Source organism: Daphnia carinata, chromosome 9 (assembly GCF_022539665.2).
Source record: "Daphnia carinata strain CSIRO-1 chromosome 9, CSIRO_AGI_Dcar_HiC_V3, whole genome shotgun sequence".
Taxonomy (NCBI): Eukaryota; Metazoa; Arthropoda; class Branchiopoda; order Diplostraca; family Daphniidae; genus Daphnia; species Daphnia carinata.
Window position 1 is genome coordinate 3,662,110 of NC_081339.1, and position 18,892 is coordinate 3,681,001.

Sequence of the window (18,892 nt, forward strand, 5' to 3'; positions counted from 1 at the left end):
CCAAATTTTTCAAGAGGAGAAAGGAACCCTATTTAGTCAGTTGGCAGATCTCGAGAGCGAAGGACGTTCAACGTTTGGTGACCCCTTCCACCTCGCTTTGTGTGTGTGTTTGGGTTCCAGTCACTGCCCCCTTTCTCTACGTGTCCTACGTGAAAGTCGATCCCAACAAAAATGGCCGCAATGAACTCTGCCTGGCGTTTTGGTGATAGATACATCGTTAAAAAGTTGGCGGCTAAATCACGTTTAGCGTTCACGTTCCGACATGCCAGGCCTATTAGCCCGTACTGTGAGTTTTTTAATTGATTTTGTTTGCTTGCTAATCAACGTACACACGTTTCAACATGTCGTTTGAATTTCGAGATGGAACGATGTCGAGTGGCGTCTACCGGTTGTCAGGACGCTATCCCAGAGAGTTTGGACGTCTTGGAGCTACGAGGAACCTTTCTACGATGAGCAACTTTGAACGACTTCCTTTCAAAGTAAATAACTTGATGCAGTTGAAAAAGACACGTAGTTTTCAATGATTGAATTTTTTGGGGTGAATAAAGAAAAAGGCTTTCATGGAGAGACCCATTCACGTCTCGTTGGAACGGTCGTTGAAATCTCCGTTTGCTTTACGGAGTCAGTTGAGGAACGCCAAACGAGTTGTCATCAAGTTGGGTCAGTTTTTTTTTTCGATACTGGACATTACATTCATTTTAAATTTCAAATTATTTGTGATATTTTCAGGTTCAGCTGTCATCACTCGAGAGGATGAATGCGGTTTGGCACTTGGCCGATTGGCTTCCATCGTCGAACAGGTGGCCGAATTGCAAAATGAAGGCAGAGAATGTTTGATGGTGACGAGTGGGGCCGTCGCTTTTGGCAAACAGAAGCTAGCTCACGAACAGACGCTATCGATGAGCATGAGAGAGACTCTTCATCAACGAGACAGGGTAATTCGTTTGTTTCAATTATTTTCGTTTTCGGCATGTTAATGATGGAACATTTTACAGCATAGTAGCAGCACAAAGCCTTTTTTCGTGATTGAACCGAGAGCCGCTGCAGCTGTGGGTCAGTCGGGATTGATGAGCCTCTACGACGCCATGTTTTCTCAGTACGGCGTGAAGATCGCTCAGGTGTTGGTGACGAAACCTGATTTCTATAACGAAGAAACTCGACGTCATTTGGCTAGCACGGTGTCTGAACTGATTAGCCTCAACATCGTGCCAATCATCAACACGAACGATGCCGTCTCTCCACCACCGCTGGCCGACGAAGACTTGGCTGGGGTTAGTCCTATCCCATTAAATGAAATTTGAAATCGTTTTTAATTGGAACACTTAAATTGCAGGTGATTAGCATCAAAGACAACGATAGTCTGGCGGCTCGATTAGCGGCTGAAGTCCAGGCCGATCTGTTGATTCTCATGTCGGATGTCGACGGAATCTACACGTGCCCGCCGTCGGAGGAAGGAGCCCGACTCATCAACACGTACAGCCCTAATCACGCGGTTAATATACAATACGGCAAGAAATCTCGTGTTGGGTTAGGTGGGATGGACTCTAAGGTATTTCCTTTCGAAAATTTACATGTTCTGATGGGTCAACTATTTGTCTTCAATAATAGGTTCGTTCAGCGTGCTGGGCGTTGGAGAAGGGCATCTCTGTCGTCATTTGCAACGGGATGGCCGAGAATGCAGTGCGAAACATAATAGCTGGCCGTAAATTAGGCACATTTTTCACTGATTGTAAAAACGGTGGGGTCAGCATTGAAAGCGCAGCTGAACACGGTAAATTTTAAATCGATATTATTAAAAATCAACTAGATACTGCGACAAAATATCATGTTGCTCATATGTATGATAAATCGATCATACGAGACAACATTGTTATTGGCCCCACTTTGGGTAGTCATTTCGAGCTTGGCTAGTTCCTGTTTGATCTATTTTCTTTTTATAGATGTAAAACAAGCGTATCGTATGACGTGCAATGATGCGGATGACTTGCCTAGTAGACAGGCAATTGTTTTAACGGGAAAACGATTTATGATCAAGGGCAGTTATCGGATAACGTTAATGTTTTGCTGAGGATCCCGTTCGGACTTGTTTAATCATTTTACAACGTAAACCGTGTTTCTTGATGGTTTTCGTTACCTGTTTTATGGCCGCAATTCCATCTACTTTAATCCAGTGCTAGAAGTGACAAGGTTACGTCTCAATTACGTGTAAACTCCAAGACACACATTTTATGGCGTAGTTTGACGTTATTTTTATAAACAATTCATCGTTAAGCCAGAACTTGTACAAGATTGTTTTAAATCCCTTAAAGCCTGATCTATTTCACGTGTGTAATTACGATTGACCTTTCAGAAGCTAAAGCGCTTACCGGATCTGTTCTTGCTGGCGTGTCGCTTCCTAATGAAATTCCTGTACAAAATGAGCTGGAAAACTATTGGCTCAGGTGGATCAGATTTGTCTACTATGTCCTTTCCCTACACCGTGCGTGTGCGTGTGTGTGTCTATATCGATCGTTAATTTAGGAGACGCAATGTCGTTCTTAAAGCTCTAGCACGTCCAGGTTTATTAGACCGATCGCGTACCTTGTTTCTGCGTCCAATCAACAAGCCAATCAATAATGATTAATATCCTTGCCACCTAATTTCAGTAGATTGAATGATTGAATAGTATCTTTCTAATTTCTAATTGTTGTTTTCTTATACAGCGCGTGATGGCGGTCGCCAATTGCAGAACCTGACGGGCAGCCAACGTTCGGATATCATTCAGAATTTGGCGGAATTGCTGTTGGAGAGACAGCCGCAGATTCTCAAGGCCAATTTAGAGGATTTAAAAATTTTAAACGAAATGTCTACGGTGAAAAGCGGTGGTGTTGTTCCCCTTCTCGGTCGTCTCACGCTCACGCCGGCCAAACTGAAAAGCTTGAGCGACGGATTAAAGCAAATCGCGGACAGCAGTGCCGACATTGTTGGCCGTGTCGTGCGACGCACTTTGCTGGCCAAAGGTCTTGAACTGACTCAAGTGACGGTCCCCATAGGCGTTTTGCTCGTCATTTTCGAGTCACGACCAGATGTTTTGCCTCAAGTAAGTAGAATACGTTTCAATCAATTTCGGTCAAAACATTTCAAGAATATTTCGAGTTTTGCTGCTCATCTTTTCACGTATGTAGGTGGCGGCTTTGGCCATTGCATCGGCTAATGGGTTATTGCTGAAAGGCGGCCATGAAGCTTCCCATTCCAATCAAATCCTGATGGATGTCGTCCGCCAAGCCCTGGATACAGCAGGAGTCCCTCAGGCCGTGTCGTTGGTAAGGAGGAATAATTTTTATTGGTGCTGTTATCCAACGTCTTTTTCTCTATACGATGTGAGGGAGAGAGAGAGAGAGAAGAAACCCATTTGGTCGTATTTACTCACGATAACCACCTCATCGTAGTGCATTATGTATAGGAGACTCTTCTCATTCTTACTTGACACGTTGGACGCGCCCTTTCGACGCTTATATCTCTCTTTCTTACGTAATACGACGCAGGGTCTATTATAGAATTCCGTTTTCAAGTTTTCTTTATAATGTTGTAAAATGGGCAGACGTGGAGGAGGAGAGAATGAAAGAAAAAGCTGATGTTCAAAGTCGAGAAGAATCCTTTTAGCCCTATACGACGCCAGGCGAATTGAATCTAAAGTTTGAAAAGAAAAAAGGGACTTGGTCATAAGAATATTGCGAGTTTAAAACGTGATTTTAAAACATTATTTTTTTGTATGTATAGGTTTCGACTCGCGAAGAGATCAGCGACCTGTTGACGATGGACCAGTACATTGATTTGGTGATTCCGCGCGGATCGGGCGAGCTGGTTCGCTCTATCCAACAGCAGAGCCGCAATATCCCCGTGCTCGGTCACGCCGAAGGAATTTGTCACGTTTTCGTTGACAATGAAGCCGATCCCTTTAAAGCCCTGAAAATAGGTAAATTGTTTTCAATTTCGAAATACGTCAAAATTAGAATGTATTCACCAGAGCACAGAATACGTTACTGAAGGAAGTCTGTTTGAATAGCAAAGATTGCTCAGTCACGAGCTTATGCGAAATTCAAACGTAGAAACTACTTTTGGGTAGACAAAACTTTGTTGAGGTTGATATGCTTGTGAAGAAAGTTTTTGAAACAAAAAAAAAATGTTTGCTTCATCAACTGTCACACGAACAAACTCAAGAGTGTGCGCTGTCAAAGTTGATTGCCTTTTGTTACGATCCTGTACCTTTTGTTTTCTTAATTATTAGTGAGGGATGCCAAATGTGACTATCCATCAGCTTGCAATGCAATGGAGACCTTATTGATTCACGAGGATTTACTGGGCAATACCGGAGGTAGTGGATCCAGCACAGGGACGTTCTTTGCGGATGTCTGCTCCATGCTCAAAAATGAAGGGGTAAGATATTTTAGGCAATCTGCAATCAACTAATTGATAATATCTTCTCATCGTAGGTGAAAATCTATGCCGGTCCTTCGTTGAGTAAACACCTGACATTTGGACCACCACCTGCCAAGTCGTTACGCACGGAATACGGCGGTTTAGAGTGCACCGTCGAAGTCGTCAAGGGCCTACACGAAGCCGTCGAGCACATCCATCGTTACGGCAGTTCGCACACTGACTCGATTGTCACCGAAAATCGTAAAAAAAAAATCAAACATGTTCATTTTAAATAGTTTAACAATGTTCTGGGTTGATTTTGATTCAAACAGGAGAGAAAGCTGAACAATTTCTCAATAAGGTGGATAGTGCCTGCGTCTTTCATAACGCCAGTACGCGTTTCGCGGACGGCTATCGATTCGGATTGGGTAAAATATCTGTTTTATTTCCTGCCATTTCTTTCTATGAAATTACGATCGAATGATGTCCTGTGATATGAAAAAAAGGGGGGTATATGAGAAAGAACCAGAAAGCTGCTTATAGCTATTTGGGTGGAGGCGGAATGGTTTTGCGTTGGATTATTGTCGCCCGCTTGTCATTATCGTTCTTTTTGAGCTTGGCTTTCATCTGTTCTTTTTCTTGTTGTCTTATCTCATTTTCTTTTTTTTGTGTGCGTGTGTGTGTGTCTGTGTGTATGGGGTATATATATCCAATTTATTTTGATTGCTCTTTTGCTATCAGGAGCCGAAGTGGGGATCAGCACTGCCCGGATTCATGCCCGCGGTCCAGTGGGCGTCGAAGGTCTACTGACATCCAAATGGGTTCTTCGCGGATCGGGAGACGCGGCTTCTGATTTCGGACCGAATTCCGGCAAAGGGTTTCTTCATCAATCTCTATCGATCGATGCTAAACATCCCATTTCTGTTGATTGAAAAAAGATGAAAGAATTTTTGACGTGTGTCGTAAGAGTTGTATAATGATATTCTACGGTGTGACTGAAGAATTTCTGTAATACCGCCAGCAGCTGCCCGTGGCTTTTGATGAAACGTCTGCCTTGTGTGTCGTGTAACAGTTAACATAGTTCTTTGAATAGCGACGGTGCGTATGCAATAAGAAAAATATAACAAGAGTTAAAAGTGTATAATCGATTCAGAAATTTATTTTAGATTTTCTTCACATTCAAAGTCAACGGCTACTCGCTCGCTATTTTGTAGAGTTACATAATGAGCGTATAAGACATTTAAAAGGACACAGGTAAACGAAGAGCAAATGTCAAGGGATCGATATCTAAAAGCAGCGGGAAAAATCAATGTCCTCGAAATGTATCCGTCCATTTTGCTCAGCAAAACAAACGCGAAAGAAAAACTAGGAAAGAAAAAAAAATATGAAAAGACGGGAAGTAGGGCATCGACTCTGCATAGATACGATGTGACACTAAACCAGAAACCTAGGCTCTTAAATAAGGAACACCTCATAGGCCCAATGAATAGTAACTATAAATAAAAATGTTCCCGCATTTCGACGGGCGTTGGGTCTGATTAGATTTGCAAGAAAAATCAACGCCCAGCAGATGCAACTATGGAGGCATAGGGTACCCATGCGGGTGGTATGGGTTGCGCAGCGACATATAGGCCCACAATGTTATACAAAGCTAGCAGCTGTAACACTTAAAAAAGGCTCTGTTATTCCACATGGAGGCCTAATAGGCGATGCGATCGATTTTGCCCGTATTATAACGGGGCATTGATCCCTTATATGCACTGTTAAATTTCAGCTGTTTCAAACATAGGCCAGCCGCACAGACCTACATATTACGACTATGCAAAGTAAATAAGAATTAATGCGAGGCTATTGGGTTTATGGTCGTAATTTACAGCGTTCGTGACTTTTGTCTCATAGTAAATTGGAACGAAAAGCAGATTATTTAGAGACAAAATCAGAGCAGTCAATTGCCATCCACTTTTTAATTAGAAGTCGTGCTGTACGAACGACAACAAAAGACGGCGGCAAACATGCACAACATTGTTTTAGAAAAAAGGACCAGTTTCTATACGCCTTTTTAAAAAATCCCAAATATTCTAGAACAAAATGTACCCTGACTATGTGATGTATGATAAGAATCCATCCTGCTTTGCATTTCCTTTGCTTTGCTGAGACCAACGCAAATTGAAACGATAAAGAAAACAGAAGAATGTACACCTTCGTGTCTGATGGTCTTTTAGTACATTTCAGACGGAATAATAAGCCAACCAGGAAAACAAAAGGGACTTACGATTAATCAGCATACAACAGACACCCACACACACAAAAAAAAATTAATTTTCTGTATTCAACGAGTATTCATTTCGTGCTAAGGAAAAACAGCTTGTCCTGACACTGTAATCATTCTTGGCCGTATCACCTGCTTCACAACATCATTTCATTGTTTATTAATAAATCGCTAATACATGCACATGCATAGATAAGTAGGCGACACGTGTGGTACCTAATCGGCCCGTGTGTACCGCATCAGACAGACGTAGAGGCCTTTAGTGTTTAGATTCAGGTGCCATTCACGGAGGGCAAACTGTTCTATTAGACTCTATGCATATGCTCATCTGTAGATAGGCTGAAATGCCTGGCAAAGAGCTCTTATATTTTCAATCGTTTCGCTGCCGTTCGTCCTAGCGTGGTTAATACGTAAACACAAGGAGCGAAAAAGGTTGAGGCCAAATGGAATAAACAACTGAAACGAAAGCTTTATACGTATAATGTATTCAAATGATATCCGCGCATTAAATGTTTGAATGTTGATAGAGAGCTGAAATCGAAAGATTGTTTGATACGAGTGATATATTACGTGCACCAAACTCTATCGGTCTGCTGTGGACCTTTTCTTTATTTAGCTGATACTCTCTATTTATGTTCTACACGCGTTTAAATTGAATACTCTTGCACGTTGCGAGTTCAACTATTTTGAATAGCTTTTGTTTCGTATAAAAAAAAAAAAAAAGAAAACTAACATGTAGAAACGTACGCAGGACGTCTCAATGCGAGTTATTGATTTGGTTTTAACACCCCCCTCACTAGATCTGTTTGTATATTGAGGCTACACATTAAATGTAACGGCCATCTCAACGACTGGTAACCTGCCAACGAACGTGAAGGATTAGAGTCTCAATTGTAATCAGAGAATGGAAAATGAGCTTTTGATGTTACAGTCTACATACACGCAACCTATACCGAAAGGCGTGACCTAAATGTATCTCTGGCTTTACACCCTCATGTCTCTTTATAGCCCCACTGAAAAATAAATATAGATTGCTGACCTTTACGCTCTGTCTATATGAACATCCTCTCCCAATAAATCCTAGAAGTTTCTCTATACTTTCATACCGACGTGACTTCGGCACCAATAATTAATACTATCGTTGCTCATATTCGCTTCCGGTGCCTATAATAGAACATCTTTGCATCTCCGAGTCATCGTCATACGCCTCCCTCTTGTGCAAAGCTGATAAACCATTGATAGTCTCTAATTGTAAATCCTCTTTTTTCGTTCTCTTTATAATTGACTGTGATGTCGTCAACAGGCCATAGCTGAACACTGGGGATTAACCTTTAATAGGAGATCCTCTGTTATAGGAGATTCTATCGCTGTACACCATCATATCGTAGGACGGCAAAGAGCTATTCGAAATAATAACGGTGCTGCATCACGTATGTGGGTGTACTCGCTGGTGGGGGGGTATTTCAACCGAAAGTTGAGTCTTTGATGTGTCTTTGAAGTTGTCATCTTTATGTGCATAAAGCGCGTTCTTCGTTATTAATGAAAGCAGTCAATGGCGGATGTATAAAGATTGAAGAAGACTATACATGTTCGCGTCTACTGCAGCCATGAAAAAGAAATCTAATATTCAAAACATGCATGAAAAAAAAAAGTTCGTTCACAGTTAATTACTTATTAAATTTCATGTATGAAATACTTTACTCGTCGGAAAGTTTTTAATGCCAGAAAAGTTATCCACGATTTTTGGGCGCTGCGTGTAACAAGAATTTCCTAAAATGCGATAAATAAAGGTGACCGCAAGAAGTTCTGCTTGATATAAAAATTAGAAAAGATAAATTGCATACTGTATATGACAACTTATAAATAGATCCTTCTACACATACCGTTTTATAGTTGATAACATATTTTGAAAGTCGTCACTGATCCCCACAATTATGGAGACACGCCTACGTCAGCTGCTGACACGACGTTGTTCCCAACCAACTATGTGTAGAGATTTTACTTGCGTACCGCGTGTGCAGATGGTTATTGATCCGACAATACAATCCCGCATCCGCTCGTACCAACCACGAAAACTATCGGTCCCTATAATTTATTTCCTAATTCTTCATTCAGCATCAACACCGAAATTCTTCCCACGTTTTATTCCTATGTCAACAGAGCTAACTCGATTATCACTTACAAAAATGCAAATCGACTTACCTTATGCAATTTAAACATATTTTCATATCGACACGATTTGTTTGTGTCATTCCCAGGAAATGCAGTTGAGGCGCTGTGCCTGACAGTTACCGGAATCAAATTTCTTTTTCAATCCTCCATTTCATCTGCCATCCGATCAAAAAATTCTTTATTAAATTTTATATACTATCTCAAAATTTTAAAAACTATCTAGACTTACGGAAACATTTTACGTATTCGCTGAGATATTGCTGAGGATATTTCTCACGTCCTTTGTACAGTCTGCATGATTTATATTACCTGCTATATATCTGTCCTTGCGTATTTTTTCGTTAAGCATTTTATCATTCGTTTGTTTAGATAAATACGGTCTGACATGTATCATTTCCTCTACAACCACTCTGCCAATAAACCACCTGGATAACACTTGTTTATGCAGGGCTAGAACTCAATCGCCTCTCAACTACCAACAACTGAAATAATCAAATATAAATTATTTGGGCAAAACATAAAAAACTTAGTTAATACATTACATAATAAACAACATTTCCAAATGGATCCTAGTGCAGCTCAACAACCGGATGATGTTGCTGCTATTCATGTCACGTGAGACGCTGTTTAGATATCATAGTTATATAAGCATAGTTATATATAGTTTGACATACTCAATACTCCCACGACGCTTCCAAGTATAGCATTATAGCCAATATATATGTACAACTCTATGATGCAGATTTCCCACGGGCAGCGTTGTTTTTTTCTTCTGCTAGTATCCCTTATGTGCCATTTTCTTTTCTACAGCTTCTTGTCTTTTTTTGGTAGTGAATGATAGTCCAGTTTTTGTATTATGTCTAACGGCCGCACACGAACTGGATACCTAAAAAAAAAAAAAAAAAAAAAAAAAAGGAAAACGAAAGAAAAAAACAAACGCAAAATGAGTCTACAGAGCAATACCGAACGTGATGCCGTCATCACAAACACATAGGGAAGACGTTCGCTTGATATAATATGCTGGAGGATTCTGGAGGCGGCACACGCCGGGAATTATCATTCGAGCTAGCCTACCCATATTATATGTCTTCCTCTATATATAGAGAACGTGATTCTCTTTCCTCGGTAGCCTTTTGCTGCCGTGACATCAGACACAGGCCCTTACGTAACAGAATAGCCCATGTGCAAGTTTCTTGTTGGAACTTACATCTCCTGATTGGATTCTCCGCTTTTGGCAGGCTGATTTGGATCATTTAACAGTGGCAAATGAGGGAACAAAAAGGTGGCACGACAGACATCTGGCTACAAGGACGCCTCTTTCACGTTGGAGCAAGATGACACCCAAACGTTGCATATTAAGAAACCTAAAATGGACGAAAAAGTAAACAGTAAACTAGTCATAAAAGCAAGCACTTTTTTACTGTTGCAATGCTCATCTTTCTTTTTTGTTTGTAACGAATTACATTAGAAAGTGGAGCATTATGAAGGAATAGTTGAATGAGTAAAGAAGGTTGGGTAAGCAAAATTCCAAAATGGCCGCCACGTTCTTCACTGTCCCCCCTAGGAGGAAATATGGTGATAAAAACGTGAAAAAAAACACAAAACAAACCTACCACAGCACACGTACAAAGCCATCGGTTCGAATAAAAAATTTAACCTTTTTCGAGGTATGTAACCCAAATTTCGATTGATTGAAAATTTAAAATCGTTAACTACACGATAGGTGAAATATTTCAAAGCATCTGATGAATTTCACATAAATATACGTCATTTAAAAATGAAACAGTCGAAATATTTAGGCTCTACTCACGACAACTTACCTATATCGCGAGAAATCCACAGTGCAATGGACAGCAATCGCAAACAAAAGACGAGCGGCAAACGGGAGGTCGTCCTTTAAAAATTAGAATACTATTGTTTCCACCTGTTATAAACAATAAAAACGATTTGAAATAAGTTTGTTAAAATGTAAACTTTGATTGTAACTGGAACAAACAAATCGGCTGAAAACAACTCGAATTCACGATGAATACATGCTGTTAGCAGGATACCTCAGCAGCAGCAATAAAGTCCAAGCTTTTCAACTCTTCAATTCATATACGAAATTTCTCAAATTTCCTTGGTTCACTCATCGATATTTGAACAACTTCGTCGTTCTGATCTCCTAACTTCGAAAATGGAATATTTTATCAAATTCTTTGCATGCGTCCAATGGGTGATAGATATCCTGGATTATATCCACATCGGTGGAAGAAGCGAACCCAGCACGGAAGCCACGTCAACGGTCTTCCAGATTGATGATGATGCTGCCCAGCAAAACCAGGAGTCTACGCCGATGACAACCCAGACTACGGATGTGTCCGCGCAAATGGACACCGAAAACCAAAACGCCCGCGAAGAACAGCTGATTGGCGAAATCTCTGATTTGCAAGAACAATTGAAAGCGGCACATTCTGCCAGCGATCAATCGAGACGTAAAGCGGATAAATTCGCGGAGAAGCTTGTTCATTGTGAATCTAAATATCACCAAGAGATTGCGGAGCTAACGAGAAAAATGTCTGACGAAATCATCGACAAAGAGGTGAAAGTAACGGAGATGCACGTCGAATACCATGAACGAATTGCTGACCTGGAGCTTTCTAACACCATGCTGATGGACCAAATCCTCCAGTTGGAAATGGAAAAGGCTTCTCGTCCACAGGGCGATTCGAGGCAGCCGGACAATCTCGATGCTTCTCTTGCAAAAATCGTAAGTATCCAAGAGCACTTCTCTACCCTGGATATTGCCTCAGAACACTCGAAAAGGACAGTGAATCACGTTCTGGAACAAATAAAGGAAGAAATTGTTTCTGTTAGTCCACAACCCGACATGGAAAAGCAAAAATTGATCAAAGACTTGCAAATCATCCAATCCGAAATGGAAACTGAAGTTGGCACTCGGGGATGCGATGAAAACGATTGCGAAAATGGAACAAGACCGAAGTCTTATGATCGCTGCTGAATCCCAAATGAAGATCCTCGTTGATGATAAAGATTTACTTTTGGCTACGAAAGATGCAGAATTAAAAGAACTGCGAACGTCACTCGAACTAGCTGAAAAGAAATCCCAAACTCAACTTGTAAAGGCTCCTGGAAGAGATGTCGGATGTGGTACTGACGATTATCCTCAACCTGTAAAAGCTGAAAGACGCGATGTCGCATGCGGGACGGATGACCTTACACTACTGCCCGTCACTAACAAAATCAAAGAAGAAACCGCAGCAGACGGCAAACCATCAGCTAAAAAACGCGCGGCTCCAATAAAACATGCAACCCCATCGGAAAAAGTCCAGGCCGATGAGGTCAAGCAGGACGAACGTGCAGCCGAACCTATTAACGATTCAAAGAGAGAAGAAGTCCAGGCCGATGAGTCCAAACAGGAAGAACGTGCAACTGAATCTGTCGAGAACAAAACACCTGTGGAAACGGAATCGAAAAATGAAACTGTGACGAATGAACTTGCGGTAACAGAGTTTCCTCCACTACCTGCCGCACGTCAACCGGTTGTTAATCCACTCGTAGTTCCCCCTTCACCTGATTGCAAACGCAAGCAGAAACCGAAGGAGGGTAACACGGCCAACCCGGCAGCAAGAAAAGCGGCGATTCCCACTCCAACTGGGCAACAAACTGCTAAACCAAACGCCGTACCTGCAAAAGACAAAGTAGCCACATCTCAAGCACCAAAGGCCAGTTTTGTTATTACCTCCAAACAAATACAACAAACCGAAAGTATAGGCAAACTGGTGCTCTTGGAGATCCCTCAGGCCCATTATGGTCGTGTTATAGGCCGTGCAGCTGAAAATGTCAAACGCTTGCAGCAGAGTCACGGGGTATGGATGAAATTCGCAGCAAGTACGACGAACAAAGAAGCCAATGATTTGAACATCACTGGAGGCACTCCAGAAAAACGTCGAGCTGCAGCGCGGGAAGTCATTGAAGCTTTGCCGGTGACCATTGAATGTTCTAACGTTGACTTAAAGCAGCTTCGTAATCCGAAGTTTAGAGACCCCAACAGCGGTTTCTTCGTAAAGATCCAACGTCCTCGCACACCTGACGAGAAGCTGCTCATCTCGGGACGATTGAACGACTGCCGAAAAGCTTTCGATCTTCTTGCTGGCGTGACCAATACTCCTCCCCCTACCAAATAAATTTGTTTTAACAGTTAAGGCCCTTATTAATTTCTCTAAGCTGATTGAATGGAATGGATGACATGCGTTTATGTCTTGGCTGTGCCTTGTGAATATCTTGTATCGGTGTGATGAATGAAGCATTCAATTTGCAACATTATGTATCTGAATGCCTAAATCATCACTGAGTTACAAGGTTACTCCTTGGCGAGCCTCTACGTTAGCGAGGTTGACATCCACGACATTTGGTCAGTTTGGGGAAAGCTACTTCCCAGTATCGATTTGTCTTTTAAACAATGGCCATGATGTTTTGACTTTTTCTGCGTTATAAATACAAAGTATTCTTAAACTGTTCCAGATAGATTAGACAAACGTTGCCCACGTTTAGGCTCTGCCATAAGGGTATCTTATTTCGACGTTATGATTGAATCGTTCATTAAGATGTATTTCTATTGCATCGAACGATTCGATCATAACTGTTATAAGGTTACTCCTGGATAGTTCTTTACGTGCGCAACATGCGTCATGATGTCTGGTCATTTTTGGAATACATAAAAAAAAAAAAAACTCGCGTATTATTACTATTTTTTAAACTTAGTTTTCTAAATTAACGAAAAGTGAAAATTTTGAATTACTTTACCTTGCGTATCTGACATTCCTTTACTTTCCTGGAAGTATCGATATAAAGCAGACCTAGCGACTTGTTTCTGTATACATTTCCGCTTGGTTTGTTTGCACAGCAGTCGGGTGATTTCCAGAAATCAAGAAAGGAAATCCCGCGATCTCTTCTAACGTCAATGTGTATAAAGGCGTAGAATACACAGTCAATCCTTCGTCTTCGTAACACCACCATATCACTAGGCGCCTTCCCTTCTTTTTCAATCTACAGAGGAGAAAAAACAAACAAAGCAAATCTCAAAGCTGACTATACAGGCCGAACAAGCTGAGAAAAAGGAGCTTGCACAAATATTGAATATTCAGATGGGCATGTGGAGGCCATATATATATATATCTCCTTCCATGTTTGATTTGATTCCACGTAGATATCGACTGTTTTCTAGCACTAGCTCTACGTTCTTTGTCAGCTACGCTTCCGGTATTTTCTATCAGTTTATCCCTTTTCACTATCGACATTTTCCGTCATAGTTTCATTTGAAAGAACACAATGATTTTCACTTAAGACCATTATACTTACCTGCCATACGATGCGCCCTAAGCCCTAATTTTTCAAGCGATCAAAATAATGTCCTCCAGAAGTACAAGGGATTTTCACGAGCCTCTTCAAAATCACGACTTTTTCCTGCACAGCAACTTACTTTGTAGCGACATTAAGCAGCGACATTCCCCTACACCCCAAAGATTCATCGCCCTCCTGAATACCTAATGAAATGCTCCCCTAACCGAAAACTGTCATCTGTAAATAACATAGTAATAATAATGATTATTTTTCACACATCACAGGACACAGCCTAATCCTAAAAAATAAAATACGACGAGTTAAACGAGTCGAAACGGGTGATTACACAACCAACAACAAACCTTTTTATGTTTTTTTTTTTTTTTTTAGATACATTCTACCATCGTTTAGATGTAATCACCAGCACCAGCGTTCCTCCAATGTATTAAGATTTGAAAAGAGTTCCTCCCTCAGCATTTCGGGTTCTATTGATATGATGATAGCACCATAAACCGCGAAACCACTATGCACTCGCGGCTGATTTGGACTGAAGCTCTTTTCTTTTATCGCTCCTGCAATATATGTAGAAGATGGAATTAACTGGAGGGGTCGACGAAATGGGAAAATGTAAGAGCACTCAGCCGGAATAGCCTGCCTTTATACATCATCAAGTACGATAAAAATAAAAACGGCAAGCAAATCAGTTTCCCTACTTCCAATAATTCTGCAGACAGCTAGAGACGATCCCCATGTAATATCAAAATTCAGCTCCACTTTTTCGTAAACGACTAAATCCATCGAACATGAACATTTCAAGTTGCTGTAAAAGAGAAATACTTTTAAAGGTTGATTTTGAAGAAAATATTTAGAGTTAAATGGAGTAAATGACAGACCAAAGGTAAGACCGATAAATTATAAAATACATGCAGATTTAAGAGATGAGTGAACTGGCAACAAAAACATTGCTTCAGAAGAAGCTTGTAGTGGATTTTTTAAACTCACGAGCATGAAGAATTGCTGCATTCATAACGAGTTGATCGATGAGCACAGCTATTCTTATGACGGTGGGTGAGGCCACTAGTCTTCCATTTTCCATGTTGGAAGTCTAACACAAAGGTAACAACCTAAAGTATTGCCTAGCACTTGCAGAGTTCTTCCACTTCAGTTGCCATGCACTCGCTGGTTATCTCATTGACATGACAGCTCAGCAGCTTCTCAACAGAACAGCACCCTATTGAGCGAATAGAAAAAAGAATCTAAGATAATCTGATCACTATCTAGAATTCACTGAAAATGAGAATAGTACGAGCAATTGGGCTGAGAAATATTCTGCCTCCTAAGATGAAAATATTGCCATGAGATGCCAGCTGTAAATCATGCACATCTAGGAAGACATTCAACAGTCTAGAACTGACTCAACTGAAAACTGAACAAAAAACGTGAATGCTTATTATCTAATAGCAATTGGAAAACTTTTCGATAGCACATAAATTTGTAAATAGAAAGCAACCTTGAGTTTTGTAGGGTATGGAAGAATTTGCTCCGACCTCAGAGTAACTCTGGTTTCCCGCCCATTGCAGCATCGCCACATGGCAGAATTGATGCAATGTGCATATGCCACCTTCCCATCTTACATCTTTGAAGCTATTGTGAAGTCAAACAATTTCCTTCGAGCTGTAGTCGTAAGTCTCCTTGGCAAGAAGAAAGGTCACCGATAAAACAGCTCTGTTAAAAAAAAAAAACCCAATTTGGTCTGATCTAATATGTAATAAAACCATATAAAGTACTTCAGAAAATAAAGCTTAATATCTAACCAGGTCATATTTAGGCATGTCAATCTTTCCTACGACCGCCGATTCCCATAGATCGAAAATGGGACAACACTAACGCAGTTAAGTTTCTACAACAGGATTGAATTTCTGCCGAATCATTGACAGTCGTAGGCAGGATTTGTATGCTCAAATACTATCTGGTTGATAAGTAGCCCAAGTTTTCTGCTGCGTAGTACCCTGCCTGATAAACGATGGCGGCTTGGCATCAACCAAATACTGAAAAAATAAATGGTAAAGGAATCATACCGGATATTGAAACTCCTTGAAGAGTTCTATTGATCAACTCATTTCACTGCGGAGAATTTTTCGATGAACACTCGAGAAAATCCAGTGTGCCCTCCTTGCTGCATTTCCGAGAAAGTGTATCAGGTTGAATGGCAACGCATGCTACGTAAGCTGTTTTGTAGACCATGGATGCGAGATTGTCCTTGAGACATGAACGGGCAAAGGAGATCGTCAAGTTTTTGCTTCCTTCAGCATTGAGGGAGATGAGAATCTCTTTGAGGCAGTAGCGCCATTTTGCTACAAGAATTCTAATTGATAAGAAAGTAACTTTTTGCTTCTCTTATTCTAATTTTGAGGTTTATTGCAAATAAATTCAACAAGAATCCTTTCGAAATATTAAGTGAGAGATATTTACCGAATTCACCGTAAAATCCAACATGCCTTTCCAACTACGATTTCTAAGCCTCCTTGGGAATGGGTGAGAACAGTCGCCATTGCTTTTAATCCACGTGTTCAGTGTGAGACGTTTTGGGATGTGACGAAACGGATGGCCTTCAGACCTTTCTACGCAACGTTTAATCAAGTCACATACCATAGAGCTACATTACTCTCATTTAAGTATTTGAACGAAAAGTATTGTTACCTACGCTAATTTCTTTTTTCCCACGAATGTAATGCATGCAGTTGACGACAACGTTTAACTTGAACGGACAACCGTTCAGGTCGACCACCCCAGACGAATAGAATGCCTTTTTGGACAAGTCTGAAAAAGAAAAAGAACTGCCCCGGGACTTCCTTTGTTAGTAAGACTGTTCAGACGCCTTAAGCCAATAATTCAGGCGCCTTAAGCCAATAATGATGCCAAATTTTCATTAAATTCTCGATCAGCTCAAAGTGTGTTTATTTTTAACAAAAGAACACAAGAAGCTCTTTGTTTTTTAAATCGTTTTTATCGAATTGCCTCTCATATTTGAAAAAATAATTAACGACTACTGTGTAACGGAAATTGCTAAATTTCGTATATCGTAATAGCTCCGCAGACGTCGGTTGGCCATTAAGCATACGCACAATCTTACTCATTTTATAATGTCGCGACGTGGCAATGGGCGGGAATCAAGAGTGTGTCGGAGCAAATTGTTCTCTGCCCTACGAAACTCGAGGTTTGTCTTTATAATTTAAATATTCATTAGCAATAGAACACTTTCCTCAATTGCTATTGGTTTATTGAGCCAACAGCCTGTTTGTCCAGTGATCGTTCCATTTTAAACCTCATTCGTTGCATATATGTGTTCCAAGGAACTCCTTATTCTCGATGCCGTGTTAATGGTAATTATTGTGTAAGTTTTTAAATTGAGGACAAAAATTATTAGTGTTGTCTAATTTTAGATCCAGATAAGCAAAAATGTGAAATTCCACCTAGATTTGCCTGTTTTAAAACTGGCATTTTGAAACAATTTTTGGTCCCACCATACACCAGCATGTTAAGGATGGCTATTGCAGTTGAGAAGAAAATATATTTTGCCATCCAGGATTAATCAGTCAGTTGGTATTATAGTAATACAAATTTTATTCTCTATGAATTCAGAGGGTGACCAAGTTATGTTTGATTTTTTTCTGAAGAACATAATAGGTTGGCGTTTTATCAGCAACTAGCTGTCGAGCTATCATGCCAATGAAATAACTTCCAATGGCATGGCAACTGAAGTGGAAGAGCTGTGCAAGTACTAAACAATGTGTTAGCTTGGTACCTTCGTGTTAGATTGACAATTTAGTAGGTAGGGGAATAAAGAAGTCCTTCCGTCTCTTAAAGAGACAGTATAGCTGTAGAATGAGCCACAAATGATCCACTCATTAAGAATGAAGGCAACTCCTCATCTCGTATGAGGAGTCATAGTATAATGATGAGTATATCAAATATGATGTTTTCTTAATCGTGAGCAAAACTTTTACGTCGAGCATGCTACATGTAAGCTTGTTTTACCCTAATCAATCGTGCAAACTCGCCAAAGAAAACATTTTATTTGCTGTTCGGCTATTGAAAATATTGCTAAGGGTAGCAAAACAATCGTTGCCAGGTTGTTGCCATCGCATTTTAAACTGGCTCCCTTTGAACTCCTTGAACTTGACTGCCCATACCTTTTAGTTTTAATAGATTTTATTTTTATTTTGGAAGTAGAAGAGCTCTTCTGTCTCGCTTTTCTGTTCTGTTTGCATACCAATTATTGATTTCTTTTTTTTTTTCCCCTAGGAATATCAACTGTGTGATGAAAGGGTTGTGAAAGGAGTCCCTTGACTGATTGGAAGTAATCGTTGACGGAGTTCTTGGCGGACAGAAAAACTAGGAAACGTATTCGAATCTACCCACTGAGACGATTGGTCCCACTTCAGACATCTAGTGCGACGCTAACTATACAACTGCTACGATAATCGACGACTCTAAATCCAGCATCAGCGCTACAAGGTCGGCATTTCCATTTTTTCTCATTTCTCCTCCACAGACGCGTATGTTCTAGCTCGTTGCTATGTCATATTTGATCTATAGGGAAACAGGGCTCGAGTATGGTGAAAGGGCGGGGGGGCTGGCACTTGAGAAACTTATACCATAACAAGTAACGTTATTATTTTCTCTCGTTCTGCACGATGATGTTAATTT

At 40.6% G+C, this 18,892-nt stretch overlaps 1 protein-coding gene and 2 long non-coding RNA genes across 3 annotated transcripts in view; 1 reads left to right on the forward strand and 2 right to left on the reverse strand.

Annotated features, from left to right (window-relative positions):
• The window catches only part of LOC130688668 (uncharacterized), a 77,513-nt gene extending 60,546 nt beyond the window's left edge, over positions 1-16,967 (reverse strand). Inside the window, exons 1-8 of the long non-coding RNA XR_009421810.1 lie at positions 16,887-16,967; positions 16,655-16,803; positions 16,261-16,547; positions 15,693-15,907; positions 15,489-15,608; positions 15,185-15,413; positions 14,896-15,002; positions 14,604-14,754 (exon numbers count right to left, since the gene is read on the reverse strand). This is a non-coding gene — a long non-coding RNA (uncharacterized LOC130688668). The remainder of the gene's footprint in view (positions 1-14,603; positions 14,755-14,895; positions 15,003-15,184; positions 15,414-15,488; positions 15,609-15,692; positions 15,908-16,260; positions 16,548-16,654; positions 16,804-16,886) is intronic.
• On the forward strand, positions 36-5,542 carry LOC130688648 (delta-1-pyrroline-5-carboxylate synthase-like). Its single transcript, XM_057511641.2, has 14 exons — positions 36-286; positions 361-479; positions 549-660; positions 730-935; positions 996-1,271; positions 1,334-1,549; positions 1,609-1,771; positions 2,703-3,079; positions 3,165-3,302; positions 3,760-3,955; positions 4,268-4,416; positions 4,473-4,659; positions 4,731-4,826; positions 5,140-5,542. Exons 1-14 carry the CDS (start codon positions 172-174, stop codon positions 5,328-5,330), a joined length of 2,541 nt encoding a protein of 846 aa, XP_057367624.1. The 5' UTR covers positions 36-171; the 3' UTR covers positions 5,331-5,542.
• LOC130688670 (uncharacterized) lies at positions 8,867-9,718 on the reverse strand. The gene is made up of 3 exons (XR_009000481.2): positions 9,382-9,718; positions 9,069-9,321; positions 8,867-8,994 (listed from the first exon to the last, which is right to left on the reverse strand). It is a non-coding gene; the product is annotated as an uncharacterized LOC130688670 (long non-coding RNA).
• Positions 16,968-18,892: the final 1,925 nt, after the last annotated feature.

Bases quoted from the DNA above. Each gene is read 5' to 3' on its own strand.
- LOC130688648 (XM_057511641.2), top strand. From the start codon at position 172: ATGGCCGCAATGAACTCTGCCTGGCGTTTTGGTGATAGATACATCGTT. The intron at 480-548 runs GTAAATAACTTG...GGGTGAATAAAG, and splicing joins TTGAACGACTTCCTTTCAAA to AAAAAGGCTTTCATGGAGAG. The intron at 4,660-4,730 runs GTAAAAAAAAAA...TGATTCAAACAG, and splicing joins CTCGATTGTCACCGAAAATC to GAGAGAAAGCTGAACAATTT.